The sequence below is a fragment of the Tinamus guttatus genome, unplaced genomic scaffold (assembly GCF_059628265.1).
Source record: "Tinamus guttatus ecotype Peru unplaced genomic scaffold, ASM5962826v1 Tinamus_guttatus_pri_ptg000356l, whole genome shotgun sequence".
Lineage (NCBI taxonomy): Eukaryota > Metazoa > Chordata > Aves > Tinamiformes > Tinamidae > Tinamus > Tinamus guttatus.
The window spans coordinates 3,875,938-3,895,051 of NW_028288890.1; the positions used below are offsets into that span (position 1 = coordinate 3,875,938).

At 42.2% G+C, this 19,114-nt stretch overlaps 1 protein-coding gene across 1 annotated transcript in view; it reads left to right on the plus strand.

Moving 5' to 3' along the window:
• The window catches only part of BAZ1B (bromodomain adjacent to zinc finger domain 1B), a 48,842-nt gene that overhangs the window by 20,096 nt on the left and 9,632 nt on the right, over window positions 1-19,114 (plus strand). The window contains exons 8-13 of the mRNA XM_088530117.1: window positions 3,018-3,156; window positions 3,651-3,781; window positions 5,858-5,969; window positions 13,173-13,271; window positions 13,695-13,872; window positions 14,904-15,089. Of these exons, the coding sequence (XP_088386243.1) occupies window positions 3,018-3,156; window positions 3,651-3,781; window positions 5,858-5,969; window positions 13,173-13,271; window positions 13,695-13,872; window positions 14,904-15,089 (845 nt within the window). The remainder of the gene's footprint in view (window positions 1-3,017; window positions 3,157-3,650; window positions 3,782-5,857; window positions 5,970-13,172; window positions 13,272-13,694; window positions 13,873-14,903; window positions 15,090-19,114) is intronic.

A 19,114-nucleotide genomic window follows, 5' to 3' on the forward strand; every position in this document is an offset into this window, starting at 1 on the left:
CGTGTGGCCGTTTTTCTTTGTACAGACTTTCTGGTCATTTTTGTTACACTTGCTGTGGATAACATTAATGTTTTCAGGGGAACCAAAGAGCAGTTGCTGATAAAACACATTCTGTCATGGTCCAGCTGGTGTGAACCACGTATGAGTAGATATACGTGCGTGTGTATCTGTAGATATGTATCTATGCTGTTTTGTGGTCAGGGGAGGCTGTTAGTGATACTGCCACAGTAGTGACAGCGCTAAGAGCACCAGCCTCTTTGGCTAAACCTATAAAGGTCACCGCCAATTCTTCTAAGCTACTCTTAAAATGAGGGCTTGTTCTTTCTTGACTTTTCTGTAGTTAATCCTAGTCCTGCCTCAGTACAGGAAGCCAATATCTCTTGTTTTCCTGACACTAAAAGCCTCATTGCTTCCATTTCCACCTTGTTCTGGCACTGGCATTCTGTCCTTATCAGATACTTCATGAAGCAATAGGCTATTTCTAACTAATTTCTGCTGAAAGAAAATGGAGAAATGGAAATTTGTGTGCCTAAAGAAGGCCTGCTAGAGAGAAGAGTAGCAGCTAAGATTAGCCTGCAGGCACAAACGAAGGTGACAGGCAGGGAGAAACTCTCAAGGTTTCTGTTGTTGTTCTCATCTTGACTGAGCAGTTTTGTCACATGAGAAAATTGCAGTTTCTGTTCTTCCCTTCATTTCTGCTACCACTGATCTTTGCAGATGGCTGGGAAAAATACCCGTGTCCCGTGCTCAGGCATGCGGGAGTTTGCTGGTGGCAGCTTGTTCTGGTTGGGTTCTTGGCCCTGGAAGGAAGGGATCGAGGAAGGCCATCCGAGAAGGGCTAAGGGCTCTTAGTCAGCAGCTATGTTTAATGTAGGAGGATGCGGATTCTTGAAAAACTGGATATTTGTTTACAGAATTGGAAAACTTAGAAAGAAAGCATGAAAATGTGTGATGCAAATTTCAAATATAATTGAAATTAGTTTAATATTCTGACTGGATGGTGAGTTTCTTCAAGACCTTTTTTTTTTTTTTTTTTTTTTTTTTTTTTTTTTAGCCTCATTAAAGTGAAGGGTGCCTTGGTAGTACTGCTTCCAGAATACTATCTCTGATTATTTCATAATAATAGGTGAAGTCTGTGGTCTTTCTGGGTCCAAAATAAGTGCAAAGTATGATTTTTGCACTATTTCTTCCACCCTGCCATTCCATGGAAAGAGATGCTGTTGTATTGTAGCTCCAGTTAGGTTATGTGTTCATGGAAAAACAATTCAAGGGCTGTTACGTATCTGTCTTTGCACTGCCTGTACGAGGGTTGTTAAGGACACCTGTTTAGGAAGATCACTGAATTCATTTTGCTTCAATCCTCCTCTCCCTAAATGTGTGACTGTGTAAAACTTGGATAACTTTACCCTATCTTTTCCCAACTACCCTTCAGCAATTCAGTCAGTGCCAGGCTGTGCTTCTTGAGACTAATTTTCAATAGCTGTGGCAAATATCGTAGTAATAATACAGGTGAAAAATGGGCATCTGAATGATTTTTTTGTTTGTTTCCTTTTAAACCAACTCCTTGCTTTCTCTTCATGCAGGATCTGTTTGAGGTTGGAGCTGTTGTCAGTGAGCTGTCAGCTGGGAGGTCCTCATTATGTCACTTGGCTCCCTATGGAAGAGGGGATCTCTTTTGTCAGCTGAAAGTGGATTGCTTTTAAATATACATTGAAATATATCATGACTTAAACTGCCACCAGATAAAAACACTAGTAAAAATAAATAAAGGTTGTATGAATGGGGAAATGGGGTGACCTTAGCAAGTTTTGTGAAGGAGCCAAAGAAGTGAAATCACTGGGAAATCACTTAATCTCAGTTTCCTTTTTGGTCAAAGGGGGCGGCAGTGCGTGCCCTAGTGCGGTCTCCTGCTGCAGGAGTGCGCGGGTGTCGGTGGTGGAAGGCATTCCGCCCCGTGGGAATGGATGTTGCTACTTCTAGCTTCAGGGATAAGTTTAGGGAGGAGCTGGCAGTTATAAACATGGATTTGGCAGCTGCTTGCAGAGGGCCTTCTGGTACAGCAGAACACAACAGGGTTCCCATGCTGCGCCACTGGTGTTGTTACCTACAAGTTAGTGTATGGAGTTGGTGTTACAAATGCAAGGGTTTGTTTTTTGTCGTTTTTCTTCCAATTAGTCAGGACCAATTACATTGGCAGGACTTCATAGACTTACCAGGTATTTACCAGTCAACTCTTATCAAACCTATTTAGATACAGAAAATGGCTGCAAGAGAGAGAGTAGGCAGTGCCTTGGGAAAAGTCCTAGCAGGAGTTGGCCTTCTCCTTTGGACAGCAGCCAGAGAATGACCCGTACACACCGGCGTTAACCCGCCCTGATAGCGTGTCTGGAACCCACGAGGAGTCGAGATAGGTGACTTCTTATTAGTGTTGTTAGTTCAATGCTTGTGTCGGAAGCTGGCACAGTTGACCAGTGTGCCCCAAATTCATTCGTTTGGGAGGTAAGCTTCTGGGAAGAGTGTTCCCCACAGCTGCAGCCATGGAATTGCAGGTATCCATTATCCATGCTGATTTCCATGCTGTCATATCTGGACTACTCCCGAAGTTTTAGCTGTCTTTGTGATACATTGTGCTCTACTTAAAGAAAGACCATCAACTCTTTACTCTATGGGGTTGAAAAGCAATGGATACTGTTTTATTGATATGTAATGAGGAATAATCCCTACGGTCCAAACTTGTCATCCAAACTTCCCCTTCTCCTAGTTCATTCTTACGACTTGACTTTTTTTTCCCCCCTCACTTTGGTGTTTTGGTTTGTTTGTTTGTTTTTGTTTTTCCAGAATGAAGGGTGGAAGATGAGGTAAAAGGTGGATGGCTGTGTTAAAAGAATATTAACCTTGTCATTAATAAATTATTCCGTTTCCAACACCCTCACCCCCAACCTGGTAAAATAAAGGAGGGTATTGATCTCTAGATACGGTAGAAGATGACTGACGCTTCTCTGTGCTAATTCCAACAGTAAAGATGGAGAAAGAAGCAGAGGAAGAGAGAATCCGGAGGCATAAGGCTGCAGCTGAGAAAACTTTCCAGGATGGAATTGCCAAAGCCAAGCTGGTGATGCGCAGGACCCCGATCGGCACGGATCGTAACCACAACAGGTAGGAAAGGGCATCATCCCCTGCCCTGGGTCTCCCTTCAGGTACTGACTTTCACAGACAGGAGCAGCTAAGGAGTGTTTATTCTGAAGGTTACTTGGAAAACTCCTTGTCAACTTTCAACTGCAGAGGAGAGGAGAAGGGGGTATTTTGTCAGAGCATAACCACCCTCCATTGTTTTGCCAGACTTTTCTGGCCTTGCCATGGAGGTCAATATCTGCTGTCCAGTGGAGCTTCAAGTGCTGCATCAGCAGCCAAGAATCTACTTTCTGTCTTCTCTTCATGTTTGTTGCACAGGAAGGCTCTTAAAGTAGTTTGTAATGAAAATCTTTCCTTTGAACTGTGGTTGTACTAATGATATAAAATTGGTTTTTGTGGAGTCAAGCCCACAGATTCTTCCCCCCATAGATGCACCTTGTGCAAATGAAGATGGATGGTGTGTGACTGTAGTCAGAAGTGGACACAGGTACCCCTAATTATATATGTGTTCTTTGCAGGTATTGGCTGTTTTCAGATGAGGTTCCTGGATTATTCATTGAAAAAGGCTGGGTACATGACAGCATAGATTACAGATTCATCCTGCCCCATCAGAAAAAGGAGGATTCAAAAAAGGACTACAGCCCAGTAGGTATGATCTGCTAGCTTATTTGTGTGCTTCCTTTGCTGTTTGGCTATTAGGATGGCCTCGTGAATGTGAGAGCGAGCTGGTTGGTCTGAATGTCTTCCTGTGGGTCCTGCAACGTGAGTCTGCTGTAAACTCAGGAGCCTGCACACACAAAAATGTGATGCTCATGATGACCTTGATGCTGCTGCAGATCGTGACAGATAAGGGACATGGAATAAGACTTTCTCACTTTAAAGCAGTCAAGGTGATGTCAGCTGTGAAGTAACTATGTTATTTACTGCCGCCTTCTGCGTTTCACATCCTTCTGCAGGGAGGCAAACGTAATGCTTTCATGTTACAGAAGTGTGCTGCAATCGAATTAAAATTACAATTTCAGTACTTTGCTGCTTTTGGAACACCTTAACCTCCCATGGAGTCCATCTGCACCAATACTGCATGAAAGAGGTTGTTCGGAGTTAAATCAGAACACTTCTACTACCTCACTTGGTAGTAGAGGAATAGACCACAGCGATTGCAGAGTGATATTTCTGGGATGTACATTCCACTCACCTGCATCTTGCAGACTTGTTGAATAGCTCGTTGCTCCGCACTGCCTCAGTGGATTTTTTTTGTGTGTGTGTTTATGTATGTGCGTGAATTTGTTCAAATACTGAGCAGTCACGTTGGTATATATTGACTTGCTTCCAATATTAAGTGCTGCCTAAGTATTTATCTAGTTACTACATGAGATTTTGGCATGTTTCCTTTTGAAATTTCACCTTAGATGAATTTGGGCCTGCATTAGGAGGCTCACACAGCATCATCCTACAAAGCAGGGCTGAAAGTTTATTGGTTTGTTTTTGTTTGTTTGGGTTTGTTTGGGTTTTTTTTGGTCCAAAGCAAAAGGAACTGCATCCTTGGCAGGCTTTTGAGCAACCTAAGCTTGAAATTCTTCAGCAGCAGAGAGTGCATCCTTGCAAAGCAGTCAGTCTTGTATTTGTTGTCATCTTCCTCAGTGTCTAACCTGCTGCATTCAACTCTGAACTTTTCTAGCAGGCCTGGGGAAACAGACTTGTTTCCTTTCTCTGCTGTCAACCTTCTACAAACTAACGAGTAGCTACATCCACCTGCATTTCTCTGCTTCCTCAAGTCTAAAGTCTCTTTGTGCCAGCCTCTCTTGGCTGTTTTCTGTAGCTTACAGTCTTAAAAGACCCCTTTGGTCCAGTTAAACTCTCCAGCTGATCCGGTACCTTGTCTGGAATTTCCAAAACCACGGGCAGAACTCCAGGCTTCAATAGCAGGTGGAGCAGAGCAATACTGGTTTGTCCATAAACTATATATTCCTGTTTACATTGCATCAGTGGGGTAACAGCATCTTTTAACCAAAGTGCCTGTTAACTGATTTTTCACTTTTTGATGCACTGAACACCCAGGTACTATTTGAACAGCACTTACAGGGTGAGGAACAACTGGATCTGCTGTGGATTTTATTCCTGCTTAAGTTCAGAAGTCTGCCTTGTGCAGTGGGTTGCTCTAATCTTTTTCCTGTATCAATATTCTTCTTTGGAGAAAAGTTTATCCTCCGAAGTGCTTGACCCAGCACATAAGATCAAAGGCAGCAGTGCAGCACAACCTGCTATTTTTCTAAAAATGTTGCGTCCTCAATGTGGTAGATAAATTTGATACCAAGCTTTAGGGACGTTTTAGATGTTACCTGTATTGTACACTAGATAAAGCTGCTTCTACCCAGCCCTGGGGAGCAGAGTCTGCTTGCCAGTTGCCTGCAGTGAGCTGCTGACAGCAGATTCTGGTAGCTGCCTCTGGGCCCTGCTCCCATAAGAAGATCCACAGTTACTTTTGCTCTGGTCCTCTGGCAGTAATATTTTCTCCAAAGGTTGGTTATCTTTTGGGTGTTTCTATAAATAGTTATACCTCATTTAGCCAAATAATGCTAGAGCAGCTTTTGTCAACAGACTGCTGAACTACGTGCTGACTATAAACGCTTTAACTGGAGGTAGTTTAGTTTTTGCAAAATAAAAATGCTGATTGAGGGGAATGTGAGTGCGACTGTGTTTCTGAGCTTGTGCTTTTCTCCCGCAGATAAGCGGAAGGGCGCAGGCGCCGACGGCAGAGTGAGCCTCCATCACCGGTCTGTGCACGTTGCAGACATCCCCACAGAGACCACTGCACCTAAACAAGGACAGAACCTCTGGTAATGCATGCTTTTCTACCTGCAAAATACTCAAAGCATAAAAGTCGAGGAAACTATATAGAGATTTCATTTGATACAGTGCAGAATAATAGTGATATTGAACATGTACTTTCTATTTCTCCTGAGAGCTGATGGTCGCCTTGGATCCTATTACACTTTCAGTACTTAATTTAGCAGCCTGCTGGGCCTCTATTATTGATACTAGTAACGAAGGGGCAATAGGGGAGCTGATCCCAGAGCTGATTGAATCGTTCTAGTCGGCCCAATTAATCTGATTTAAAGCCAATGTAAATTAACCTAGTAAAACTGCTTTGGGGTATTGTTTTTATACTTTAACTAGGAAAGAATTATCATTTCTTTTTTGTGGGCTTTTTTAAGAACTGCTAAACAAAACAACTGCAACAACGAAAAGATATGACCTACCTAACAATGCCTGGTTTTTCATGGCTCTTCTCAGCAGACCTGAGTTATGGAATGTGTGATCCTCGAGCACATGAAATCAAAGTTTCTTTCATTGAGATCTTTGGAGCCAGACCTATACCCTGCACGTCCTTGTGCTATGAGGCACACGTGTCCTCAGTGTCATCTTTCTTCCAAGATTTCAAAATGTACTGTGGTCGTGTCAATTTGTTCTAGCACCACACCATGGAATCAAATCCTGTACTTACTGATAAATATTACAGCTTAGCAAATTTTTTTCTTCTATATAGACAGCTACGTATTTTGCCAAGCAATAGTCACCAACACATCTTTTAACTGAATCAATCATATTTAAATTCTGTACCTTCAAGCAAATCTGGTGATGACTCACTCCAGTGATTGGCCCTACCAGTGCCTCTTTTATAGGAAATTTTCTTTGTGGACCATTGCCGTACACGGTAAGGAGTGATCAGCAATGCCCTTGTGCTAGAAGAATTATCACCAGTTGTAAACTTACCTTCAAAACATAGTTCCACTGCTGCCATAAGAAGTTAGAAGTACTTTACTAAAAATATTCCTGCTTCTGCAACCGTGAAATGTCAGACCCTGAAGTTTGTGGACCTCTTGACTCGTCTAAAGCAACCTGCATTGAGTGCTGATTCTTTGGCTTGTTCTAGCCATACTCTTCCACTGCCAGCAAGTCTTGGAGACAGCAGTTTCCCTGCTTGCCCACATGCTGTCTAATAGCACCCTGCCAACCTGCACCCCCTACCTCAGTCTAGTCCTTTGCACACCTGTTAGCCAAAATTCAAGTAATTGGGTATTCTAACAAAGTGGGTGCTCAATAGGAGGTCTTGGAGGAAGTTGCAGGATAGTCCTCTCTGCTCTTTCTAACTACCTTTTCTGATGCTTGGTCTCTGTGTAGCAGAGATGGCAGTATGTGCACCAGAAGGACAAACTGTGTAAGGAAAACAAGAGCTTTTAATAGTGGTGCAGGATGCTATAAATTACAAACGACGCAAAGTCAAATCAGATGAGATAACAAGCAATGCAAAGTCCTTGTGATTTGGAATTCCATGCCAAGGATGGAAGAACATCGTATTTGAATAGCTCAGTGAAGTTGGCAGCTCTCGGTGACAGACAGAAAGATCAGGGAGGTTAAAAAGAGAGGAATGCTTTATAGAGTAACCAGCCACAGAACCCAACAGAGGAGAAGCAGCCTTTGAACCAGTCCAGTATCCTCTGAGCCCTGAATTGTGTTTTATTATCCAAGAGCTGCTTTGTAAGAAGTGACCATTATGTGCTTAGATACACCATTTTCCTGAGAGCAAAAGAGACAACAGATTTGCTACAGTCACGCTTTTAAAAATGAAAGCTACATAAAAAAATTAAAATGATTTCTAAAAAGAAGGGGGTGGACCCTGGAGGTTGCAGGCAAAGGCTTAAAAGGCTTTCAAAGAGATTGTTTTGAAGTTCCTATGCTAGTTGTTCAAAGCAAGTGCCTCTTACATTTGAAAAAAAAATAGATTTGAGGAATCTCAGAAATAAAACAGTAACAAAAACAATGCCTGTATGATTCATATCAGGGTAAAGTTGTTAAAAGAAAGAAGGCCTACTTTAAAACCATGATTGTTTTTTAACAAGCCTCAATGAAGGAGATAAAGAGAATAAAGCAAAGTACAAAATGAAGGCGAAACAGTTTTTACTCTGTGAGGAAGGATCTGTTTTATTAGCTCTGTTGTTACAGGACCTGAGAGAAGCTAAACTGCTTTGGATAAGAGGAAAGATTTCATGAGTGAATAATTAGTTAAGAAATAGGAAACAAATTACAGAAGTAATTAAGTCATTTTTACATTCAGTTGGATGGTAGAGGTCAGTAATGCTAAGAGAGGAGAGAAGTCACCTAAAAGAAGAGTATTTTCTCTTGATATAAAACCAAGTGATCAGCCAATTAACTTAGCAAATGGCGGTTTGGGGAGGAGAAAGGAAAGTACTGCTGCACATTGGGCAGTTGGTGAGTGCAACTCACTGCTACCAGCTGCTCTGCTTCTCCAGCCCTGCTCAGGTTCAAAACACCACTTAGACAAATCACTGCAAAACGTTTATCAATTGGTAAGGACAAAGATAACAGCCTGACACACAGTTCTCCAGCTGTAGATGCTGAAAGCTGCAGGGGCAGGTTAAGGAAATGTCACTATGTGCCTGTTCTGCCATTGAGAAATAAAAAAACTGCTTTTTTTTTTTTTTTTTTTTTTTTTTGCCTAATTCTTATGTTGCTGAGTCTTCGATTTCTGTCCGTTTTGGGGCATATTAGGAAGCACAGCTAACAAGCACAGCATTTGCTCATTTTTACTGCTAGAGAATCTTGTGTCCGTGTTCATTTCTCGCCCAGGGAAACTGATTGTGTTGGGATGTCAAGGTAAAGCAATGCAAATGAAGAGTCTGAGACAAAATCAGGGGGCATAGTAGCCACTTACTAAGGATAACCACTTCCAATTTAGCCTTCTTTTGTGCTGTCTGCATGACTTTTCTCCAAATGGACAGGCCTCCTATAGCCATTTCCTACAGATAAGCAGTAAGCTTCTTCAGCTGAAAGACTTTTCTTTAAAGCTTTAGAAATGCAGAGAACCTGTTTGCTAAATACCTGTCTGACAACACTTGCCATTCACAGGTAAGCTTCCACCAAGAGAAAAAAAAAAAGAAAGAAAAATGGGACAATTTGAAATATATTATTTCAGAGGATAGCCAGTAACTAGAGTTTCTGTCTGAGGAAAGGTGTGTTTCTGTGACAGTATTTTGCTGTGTGGCCATTGCTACTGACCTGTCTGCAGTCTCAAGGGCTCCCCTGGGCAGTAGGTAGTTATAAAGTCTTCTCTTTGGCTGCTTTTTGCACATTGTCTTTGCCCGCACTGGGAAGCTCAAAGATCACACTGAAGTCATTAGATACCTATACCCTTGGTGTTTGCATAGCAGAGCTGGTTCAGCTCTAACTCCCAGGGCTAGCGCCTGGTACATAAGAGAACTTATTTCTTTGCTTTAACTCCTACTCTTTCTTTCCTAGTTGTCTGTTTTAGGTGAGATTAAGAATAGGCTCACAGTGACAGTAGAACAGCTTGGGCTTTACCCTGTTTTTACCCAAGGTCAATGCATCTCCGAAGTGACTACCAGGTCAACTCCATGAATAGCTGTATTTCACAGTACTGCCCTTCTTCTTGAGAGTGGGAGCTCATAGGACAAAGAAGAAAGAGGGAGAAGGAATCCATTCTTCTGCCAAGAGCCACTGAAACTGTCTCAAGTGGTTCTGCTTTCAGTACTTTTTGCCCCAAAAGAAGAACTCTAGGTGTTCTGTCTGTCCGAATGGTAAAGGCTTGGCTATTTGTCCTAGTTCCTGTCTTCCCCGGGCAGATGGGCCAGTCTCGTTTCTAACACTGTTCACCATTTTCACCATTGTTGATACTTATTAAAAAGCTCCCCATTAAAATCTTCTGGGCAGATGGTTCCTGGAAAAAAATCTTTTGTCCATACTGTAGTGCTTCATAAGCTCTGCACATGCTTGTCTTTCCTTCAAGAACTACAGGTGACCCCAAGCCTTTACAGTATGCGGGAGACTTCTAACTCATCCAGGCCAGCAAGCAGGTGAATTTTTGAAATAGTGGCATCTTTACAGAGTAACTCCCGTTGTTCTTCACCTATTAGGAATCCACCATGCTATGGCGGGTCCCCTCAGCAGACAATTTGAGTTAACCATGAGCGAGTGCTGAAAGACTCCGTTCTCATGCCTATATTCTACAGATGGAGTTGCCTTGTTTGCCACCAACCCTCCAGAGCAGGTACTGATCCTGGGCTCCTCTAGGTGTTGTCCTCTTGATTTCTTCATTCCTAGACTTCAGTTCAGGTTTTATACTTCCCTGTCTGTCCCTCACAGTCAATAACCTGAGAACAGGAAGAATAGTCAACATGAGTGAATGTTAATAGTGTCTTTTTACCTAAGACTTGTGTCAGTTGTCTCATCTGTTATCATTGCTGACCAGTCTGCTGGCTTGTACTCCCAGAATTGCAAGAAGAAAAACCAAACAAAAAATAAATTGGTGTTATTCCCACTATAAGACCAGTTTGAAGTACTCCATCTAAGTATAAAACTAAGGTCTCAACTCTCCCCTATGTTTTTTTTTCCCCCCTTACTTGGGATGAACTCTGTCAGACCACCTGAATGCCATCACTTATTTTCCCCTCCGTGTTACTAAACCCCACAAGCTGATAACCCTACTGCCTCCCCCCATTAAAATGTTTTATCACATCCCTACTCCTAGCCTCATGCTAGTTGAGATCCTAGTTGGAAACATAAGGTGCTTCCTTCAGGTAGTAGAGAGCACATGGTCCTGGCTTGGAAAGCAGGGCTGTCACGGCTTGGAAAGCAGGGCTGTCACTGCTCGGAGCATCAAGGTGCTCCAAATCAAGATAATGTCCCGCGTTTGGGTTCAGGGTGGTATAAAAGAAGTCTAACTCCCTCAAGCCCCAGGTCTTTCTCTCAGGAAGAGTTGGCAAGTCCCAGGTGCCCATTGTAGATTCTCTCCCATCCACATCCCATTTGCTTTTCACTGAGAACCACGGTGTGCTATGACTTCCACCTCCCTTCCTTTCAAGGATGATACCTGCTTTCTCACTCTAAGTCTATCTGGCAACCTGCGTTGTCTTCCCCGACCCACATCATACACTGTTGAATCCAAGAGCCACGCTGTGGCTATTTCCATCAGCCTTTCATTTTTACAATAGGACAAAGCAATGTACGGAAATCCATTCTTACATTTGCAGCTGTGGGGAAAGCTGAGGAAGCTCAGGCAATATTTTCCAAATAAATTCCTTGGTGTACCACCAGCAGCGATACATGCTTTCAGGCTGACCTAGACAACCTTCTCAAGGTTCCTGAGAGGTCTTCCCCTCATCTACAGGATGACTGTTTTGAGGTTTGTTTTATGACATTCCCATATTGACAGATTCTTCTTACTTGAAATAATGGTTTAGGATTGATACCAAGGTTTGTCTCAAAATTTTGGAGGCTAATTTGAAACATTCTAGAGATTTTCTCTTTATTTAGGAGAAGTCTAATAGATTTAGAAATGCTAGAATTTAGAAATGCTTGCAGTAGTCTGTGAATGTAGGAGTGCTAGTTAGTCACCATAAGCAGAATCATAGAATCATTATGGTTGGAAAAAAAACTTCAAGATCATCAAGTTCAACCATAGCATCTATCAGAAGAAGACACAAGCTGTGTTTCTACTAAAGTCAAGGGTTTGTCTTGGATTTGTGTGGTGGTTTGTGGGGTCTCATAAGCAGTCCTCAATCACTGACACTTTTGCAGTGCCTATAGGCTCCAGTGAGTGAAGGAGGCTTGGGCCTGTTCTGTCCTATTCCTCCTAGGGAGGGTGTGCAGAGGATAAGGATTTCCAAAAGATTAGATATTTGCAAAGGGAGGCTGCTGCAGCGTTGAAGTGTGCTGAAGCAGGTGATGGGCAAGAAATCATTCTTCTTCTTCTAATTCTTAGTTTTTAAGCAATTCCTCCTCTGTTTGATTGCTGCGTTTAATCTACTAAAATTGCTAAAAAGTAAATTAGCCAATTCCTCTAATTTAAGCGCATCACCATAGTTGCTTTTAAAATATGTTATTCAGTAAGTATTTTTGCTGGAATAAAAAAAAAAAAGTAAATATTTCTTATTCCAAGAGGAGCTAGATAGAGCAGCATCTTTCTTTAGCCTTTGCTTGGCTCTTCTGCGCTTGTGCCCAAGAATTAGAATTTGGTCTGGAGTCTTCACTTTGGCCAGTAAGGATCACATAGTGGTCCCTACCATTCCCTGGCTTCCCTTTTCCCAGAGCAATTCTCTTCTAGAAGTTTTATCAGCCACATCCATTTATATAAATGAACTCTGAAGCTCAAGCTGAATTCCACCTCCCTCTCAGGTGACGAAGCTCCATAGCATTATTGAAAATGGTGGTAGGAAAAGTGCGGAATTTGAGACTGTCTTAAAACTATTTTAGATCTGCAGCCCAGCATTAAAGCCAGTGGGTAGATTGCATTGGATTGTTCTGTGGAATTGCTTGTAGTGCCTTGCGTAGAAAAGTCTTCCAAAGTTTGACCCTTTTAGATTCAACTAATGGCAGCTGATCATTGCCCTTCTTAGAGGCTTTCTGAGGAGAAAGGTTTAAAGCTGATGAATACGGTTTCCACACACTGCATTTGAGCTTCAAGCTAATGCTAGCTTCTTTCAGTGAGAAATTCTGCACTGGTAGAGATCATAACCTTCACAGTCCCAAATCTACAACTTCAGCAATCATGGTATAAACTAGGATATACCCTTTTTTAATCTATGGACTTCTTGTTGAAGGCTCTGCATAAAGAATGATGAAATTGCCCTGCTGTGCAGAACATAACATGCTAATCTTTTTCTGGTGTATTAAAAAATACATTCAGATTACTTAAAATGACTGCAATTTAATAAATCAAATCCCTAGGGTAGATGATGAAATTCAAGTGGCAATTCAAGTTTTTCTTTTGCTTCTATTTTCCCTATCCTGGATTTAGCTGCATTTGCAGACCTCTAAATGAGGCCAATCTTAGTCGAAATTCTTATACCAGCATAAGTGGAAGTGTCTCACCTTGCTCTATGGGGTTGAAATATAGGTTAATTATGATCCCTGCTTATTAATATTTGTGAACTATTTAGGAGAAATATAAGTCTTGCCATAGATATCCTAGAGCTGATGTTGGTGCATGTTCTATCTTGCAGGTTTCTCTGTGACAGTCAGAAGGATTTGGATGAGCTGCTGGATTCCCTGCACCCAAAAGGAGTGAGAGAGAGTCAGCTAAAGGAGCGTCTGGAGAAGAAGTGAGCCTGTTGTTTTGTTCTATTTTTCTATGTGCCTTCTCAAAGTCAAAGTATATCCACTTCATAGCCAGCCTTTCCATTCCTGGGGCACACTTCCATGCTTTGCTTTGTGCATGTGCCGGAGAGGAGAGGCTATTTAGAATGAGAAATGTACTCTCTTAGACAGTAACTCTAAGTTCTTGATCAGTAACAGTCAAAATTGTAAAGAGATTCTGTCAAATTTTTCTCCTTGCACCTGGAAGCAAAGGCAACGTTGTGTCATACCAGAGGCGGGAGTACCACGTACCTTTTTGAGTATTTACAAAGAATATTCTGCACCGCTGGAGCATGCAGGTCGCACTGGATGCTGTCGTTGCCCCAGTGCCCTCACAACATACAAGGCACTGGCCCGCACGTGTTCAAAGGTTGTTCTTGATTTTGCAGGTATCAGGACATCACACATTCTATCCATTTGGCTCGGAAACAGAACCTGGGCCTTAAATCCTGTGATGGTAACCAGGAACTGCTGAACTACCTTCGAAGTGATCTAATTGAGGTTGCAACCCGCCTGCAGAAAGGAGGGCTGGGATATGTTGATGTGACACCAGAATTTGAAGCCAGAGTGAGTGAAGAGGCAAAGTAGTACCAAAAAGACAAAACATGAGTTGATACCTTTCGTGGACGCTCTTGAGCCTTTGGTTCTTCTCAAATGAGAGGTTCAGGAAAATAGTAGCATTTTCTTGTGCATGTCCTCTTTCCAAAAGATTATGTAGCTGCTCCATTAGGATCCTTTTGGTGTAGGTAGGTCGTAATTTTGAAGCTAGCTGTTCTGCTCATCCCGTTTTCCACATCTGATGTCAGACCTTTTTACTGAGCTTTAGCAGAGCTCTTTGTAGGTTACATTTAGCTTCTGTGTTGAAGCCAGCATGTTTTGCGAGACAGCAGGTTTCCATTTTGGGGTTTCCGTAAATTCAAACTAACTTAGGCTTGGGGTAATGATTGTGCTCCACTTCCAGGAGCTAACGGCTGTTCTGTTCCTGGTTTTGTCAGCCCGAGGAAGCGGTTGTGCAGAACTGATGAGTGAATTTTCAGTGTTCTAGCTACTTCAGCCTAATTCACCTGAGCAGCCCTGGTGCACTGAAGGACTTTAAGAGGGGATAAACGTACCAGGCATAGGCAGAGCACACACTCCCTTGGTTAGTGTCTGCTCCCCTTGCCAAAGGGCAGTGTTCTCTGCTTTGGAGTCATCCATGCCCTGTTAATCTCCATCTCAGTCACCGCAGTGACATGTAGAGGAGACCATAAATTTTAAGAGATGCAGAGGAAAAATGAAGTGGCTAAAGGAAGACTTGCTTAGTGCTTGGTCATTGTGAATTTATTTTTTTTTAATGCATCATGGTTTTTTTTGTTTGTTTTTTTTTCCCTGAACTGACATTAACATTTAAGTGCTATGCATGATCATCAGCAGCGTGTTAGCTCTAGCAGAAGCAGCAGTCACATGCTGAATCTGTAACTGTACGTGGAAATGTGGAATATGGTGGATATCAATAATGCATTAAGCATCAAATGTATCCATTTGCCAGGGCAGGCTTACCTAAAACAGAGTAAAAGATGATATTCAACTGTTACATGGTCATATGCTCTTCCTAACAGATATACTCCCTGGAGAGCCTGAAGGATTTTGGAGAGTGTGTGGTTACACTCCAGGCTGGTGTTATTAAGAAGTTTCTGCAAGGCTTCATGGCACCCAAGCAGAAGAGAAGGAAACATCAAGGAGAGGACTGCATTGCCAAGGCTGAGGAGGTAGATGAAGAGAAGAAAATGGTAGAAGAAGCTAAGGTATTGGTCTTCAGAGCTCTATTTTAGCCCTATAATATGGGCTCTTTGGGTTGGGATATAATATGGGTTCTTTGGGTTGGGATAGTACATTTCATTTAGTACTAAACCCCATGTAGTTTCTCCCTCTTCCAGGTTTTGAATGCAGTCAGTTTGGGGATGTGGGGCCAGATGTTCTACAGTTATTTTGAAGAGTAAAGATGGTATCAAAATAAAAATAATGCTATGGAGTTATGATTGATTTTTCTCTATATAAACAGGAAATGAGGTAGTGTTTCATTTTGTGCAGTTTCTTATACAAGTTGGATACTCAAACAAAAGCTTTTTATAGGGAATATTTTTAGAGAACTGAACAGAAGAAATTGTATCCATGAGAGAAGACTGACTAGTAGAATCGATGACAAATTATTCTTACTGCCTTTTATCCATAAAGAAAAGAGACATGTAAAGATGTTGAGTACTGTGAGAAGTAAGGTTCAGTTGGAGATGGGTAATGTGCTGGAGGACACAAATCATCTGGATAGCAACGTCCACAGAGGATGTTAAACTGTGCATTGTATACAGCTTATCTGAGCAGTTTGTTCCTGCAGTAGCAAAGCTTTGTGGTGGGAATACAGACATAGCATCCCAAATCAAAGCCCGGAAGTCATGGAGAAGAACTGAGGAGGTTTTGGTAGGGTCCTGCAGGCCGCTGAGTTGCTCCCATGTTTCATCCAAAGAGGAGCATTGATGCCTAGGGTAGCCTCTGTATACCATGTTGAACAGGATGTTAGTGACCCATAATATGATTCTTTTTTTTCTCCTTTTCCTTCAAAGTGCCCTGCCCTGATTGACCACTGACTTCAGTAAAAGTAGCAAGACCAGAATTGGATCAACAGATGCATTTGAAATTCCCAACTTTGAAAAGAAAGAGTAGATGCTTGATTGATGTGGGTTTGGGTTTTATTTTTTGTTTAGGGGGTTTGGGCTGGACCCTTGTCATTTGAGCATCAACTCATTGTTAGGCTGTGACAGTTCCACGTTAGCAGGATAATTAGAGGCACAAGAAATTTTCACAATCCTGATTTGTGCTGCTGTACTTGCATTTTATGAGCTCTTTTAAAAATAGATGTTGAATGCTCCAGTCCATAGTCCAGTAGGAATGTGAAGTTGCCTTATTATAAAAGCTATCAGGAGAAAATAAAGCTGTAAAAATGTCTTTTTTTTTTTTTTTCTGGGACAGAATCACATTTCTGTGAATCACCACATTTCATATATCTGCAACAAAACCAAATCTTATCTTGCTTTCAGAAGTGTGTCTTACAGGTATAACTGTTGGCACTTGAAAAATAATACCAACTTTACCACAATAACGAAATGGTAGCAATTTAGCAGTACAAACTCCATATCTAAGCACTGGTTACTTCCCTACTAATGCTAAAGCCATCTCAGATTTCAGAACTTAACTCTTTATCTGCCTGAAACTTCGAGCCACTTTTGATGGGGAGTGTTTGATTAGTTTCTCCTGCAGAGGGACGTGGTTACAGAGCATTGCTCGTTGTAGCAAAGCCAGGTTGGTCTAACGTACTGCACTGCAGCATGTGGTGAAGTTGGATGACCTCGATCTCATCGGAAATGGAAACGAGAGATTTGGACATCCTGTTTCCAGGTTAATGTAGTTGAAAGAGTTTGTTGTGGCTGAAACACCTTAGTTTGTTCCTTTATTCCCCTGAAAACTCACTGGGGCAGTAGGGTTTTCCTGGAGTAGTTTTTTGTGCAGTGCCTTCTTTATCTTTCTTAGAGTTTCCTAGACATACACAGTAGTTCAAAGAATATTTACAATCAGATACTTCTTTTTTTAACTTAAGTTTATCTAGGATATGCTTTCTTATTGCCAAAAGGGGAAATCTTTTCAGATGACCTTGAAAGACCAGCCCAAATGTTAGATATATTTATCTGATGAGAAAACCTGACAGGCTTTTAAAACTAAATTGCCTACATATGCCAAGAATCGTGAAGTCTTTTAGAGCCAGATATGCAGGTAAAATAGAGCATAGCCACATTGGAAAAACACACTGAGCATGTTTGCAGACTGTAGCAGCAAATTTGCGGTCTTGCAGTATAGTTCTGTCTCATTCTCCCTGGGAGAAACAAGTTATGGCTTAGTAGGCACCTATGTGCTGACATAATTGTCTATACTAAGGGTTTCTGCTGGCTCAGCTGCATCGCTGGAGCTCACACTGCTGAATGGCAAAGGATTGCATTGCAGACCTGGCATATGGCTGTTTCTCAAAGCTGTTCTTTCACCTCTGCTTTTATGAACATGTTTCCTTGCAGGATTAAAACTCTGGAATATCCCAGAATAGGATGAGGAATTAGCTATGTGCCCTCTGCAACTGCCCGAGCACCCTGGGAGGAGCATGGGCAGGATGTCCATCCCTGGTGCTGCTCAGAGGTGTTTGCAAGGGAGGAGGCTGCGGGCGCCAGCTTCACTTCTAGCACTGGGCTGCACCAGTCCCTGATTGCAGATGAGAGCTTTACAGCCCAGCAATTAGTTTCAGTGGCTCAGAGGGATTTCTTTACTTGTAGGATCCTAGATGAGAGGCTTCCTAGCTCGGTTTTGTCCCTTCTTACCAAAGCAGGTATTTTCTGTCACATTGGAGTTGACACCTTTGGTACGTTTGGGGTTTTGTTTTGTTTTCCCTGCTAGATCCTTCTTCTCCACTCAGAAAAGTATTGGAGTAGCTTCTTGCAATCTCCTGTTTTGCCTGGTTGGCAATCTGAACTCCCTTGATAGTGGTGTTGCTAAAATGCCACAGTCTCATGATGCTTGGGCAGCAAGGCTAAAAATTTGTTAAATTCCACAGACTTGGGGAGAAAAAAAAACCTACATGAACTTTGCCAGCAGCTTTTGCAGATTTATCTTGGCCCAGCAGTTATCCAGCTATGTTACCAGCAAAACTAAGGGAATGGTTACTTGGAAAATCAATTATGCAGTATGTGAAGCACCTCAGCAGGGTTCTGCAAAAAAATAGAGCCCAACACCATGTAATCTGCCACAACATGCTATGCAGGTTTCCATTTGCCATGGAGATGTCTGCAGTTGCAGGATCCACACAAGCAGTGACAGCGAGGATGTTGACAGCAAGGATATAGCACACCCTGTGTGTTTTTCCAAGCATCTAATATATACTGCAATTCCTCAAATTCAGTGGGAGGGGAATGTGCAACTCTGCAAAAATCCTGGGTTTTGTTTGGCTCCCAAATTGCTGTCAGCTGCAGAGTTGAGTTTTTTCCCATCTGACACTTCACTGTTTGTTTTTTCACTCTCCTGGGGTAAAAGAACATTCACTTGAGTCCTATTATGTCCCTGTCATGTCTAGGCCATCACCTCATTGTTGTAAAGCAAAGGATTAATGTTTTCATTGAACATGTGGTGGCCCTGGATTGCTCCTCTGTTCCGGGGCATTTCCGTTTCCCCATAACTTTGCTTATCCACCTCCAGAGCTGAGCCAGAGATTTCGTATGTAACTTGTTCTGTTCAGGTTCCAGCAGCCACCTTCCTGCAAATCTCAGGTTTAATGTTTCTAATCCTCACTTGCGGCTCATTCTGGGATTTCACACGTGTCGAGGTCGTCACTGGGGCTTGTTTCATATTTGGGGCTCAAAATATTTTGCCTGTCAAATCTAGTTGTAGCTAACGTCCCATTCCCCTTTGCCAGATGAACTGCTTGGAGGACCAAGTGTGTGGCAGATGGACTTGAGCATCTCTGCAGAACCCACTTGAGGGCAGCACAGGCTGCTCTAGCCAACTGCAGTCAAATGATCTTGTCAGCTGTGTCTTCGCTTTCATCCTTCATTTTACAGTGCTAAATTTTTGCCTTTTATTTTCTTAGCCTCATAACTATTTGGGTTAGACTTTGAGTAAAGAATGTAGTGGAGTTCTCATAGGTTATTTCAGCCTGGCCATGAAGTGCAAAAGAGCTGTAGTGAACAAGCTGTCTAGACCAGTGAGGCTGGTTATAGGGTAAACCACAAATAAGTCTGAG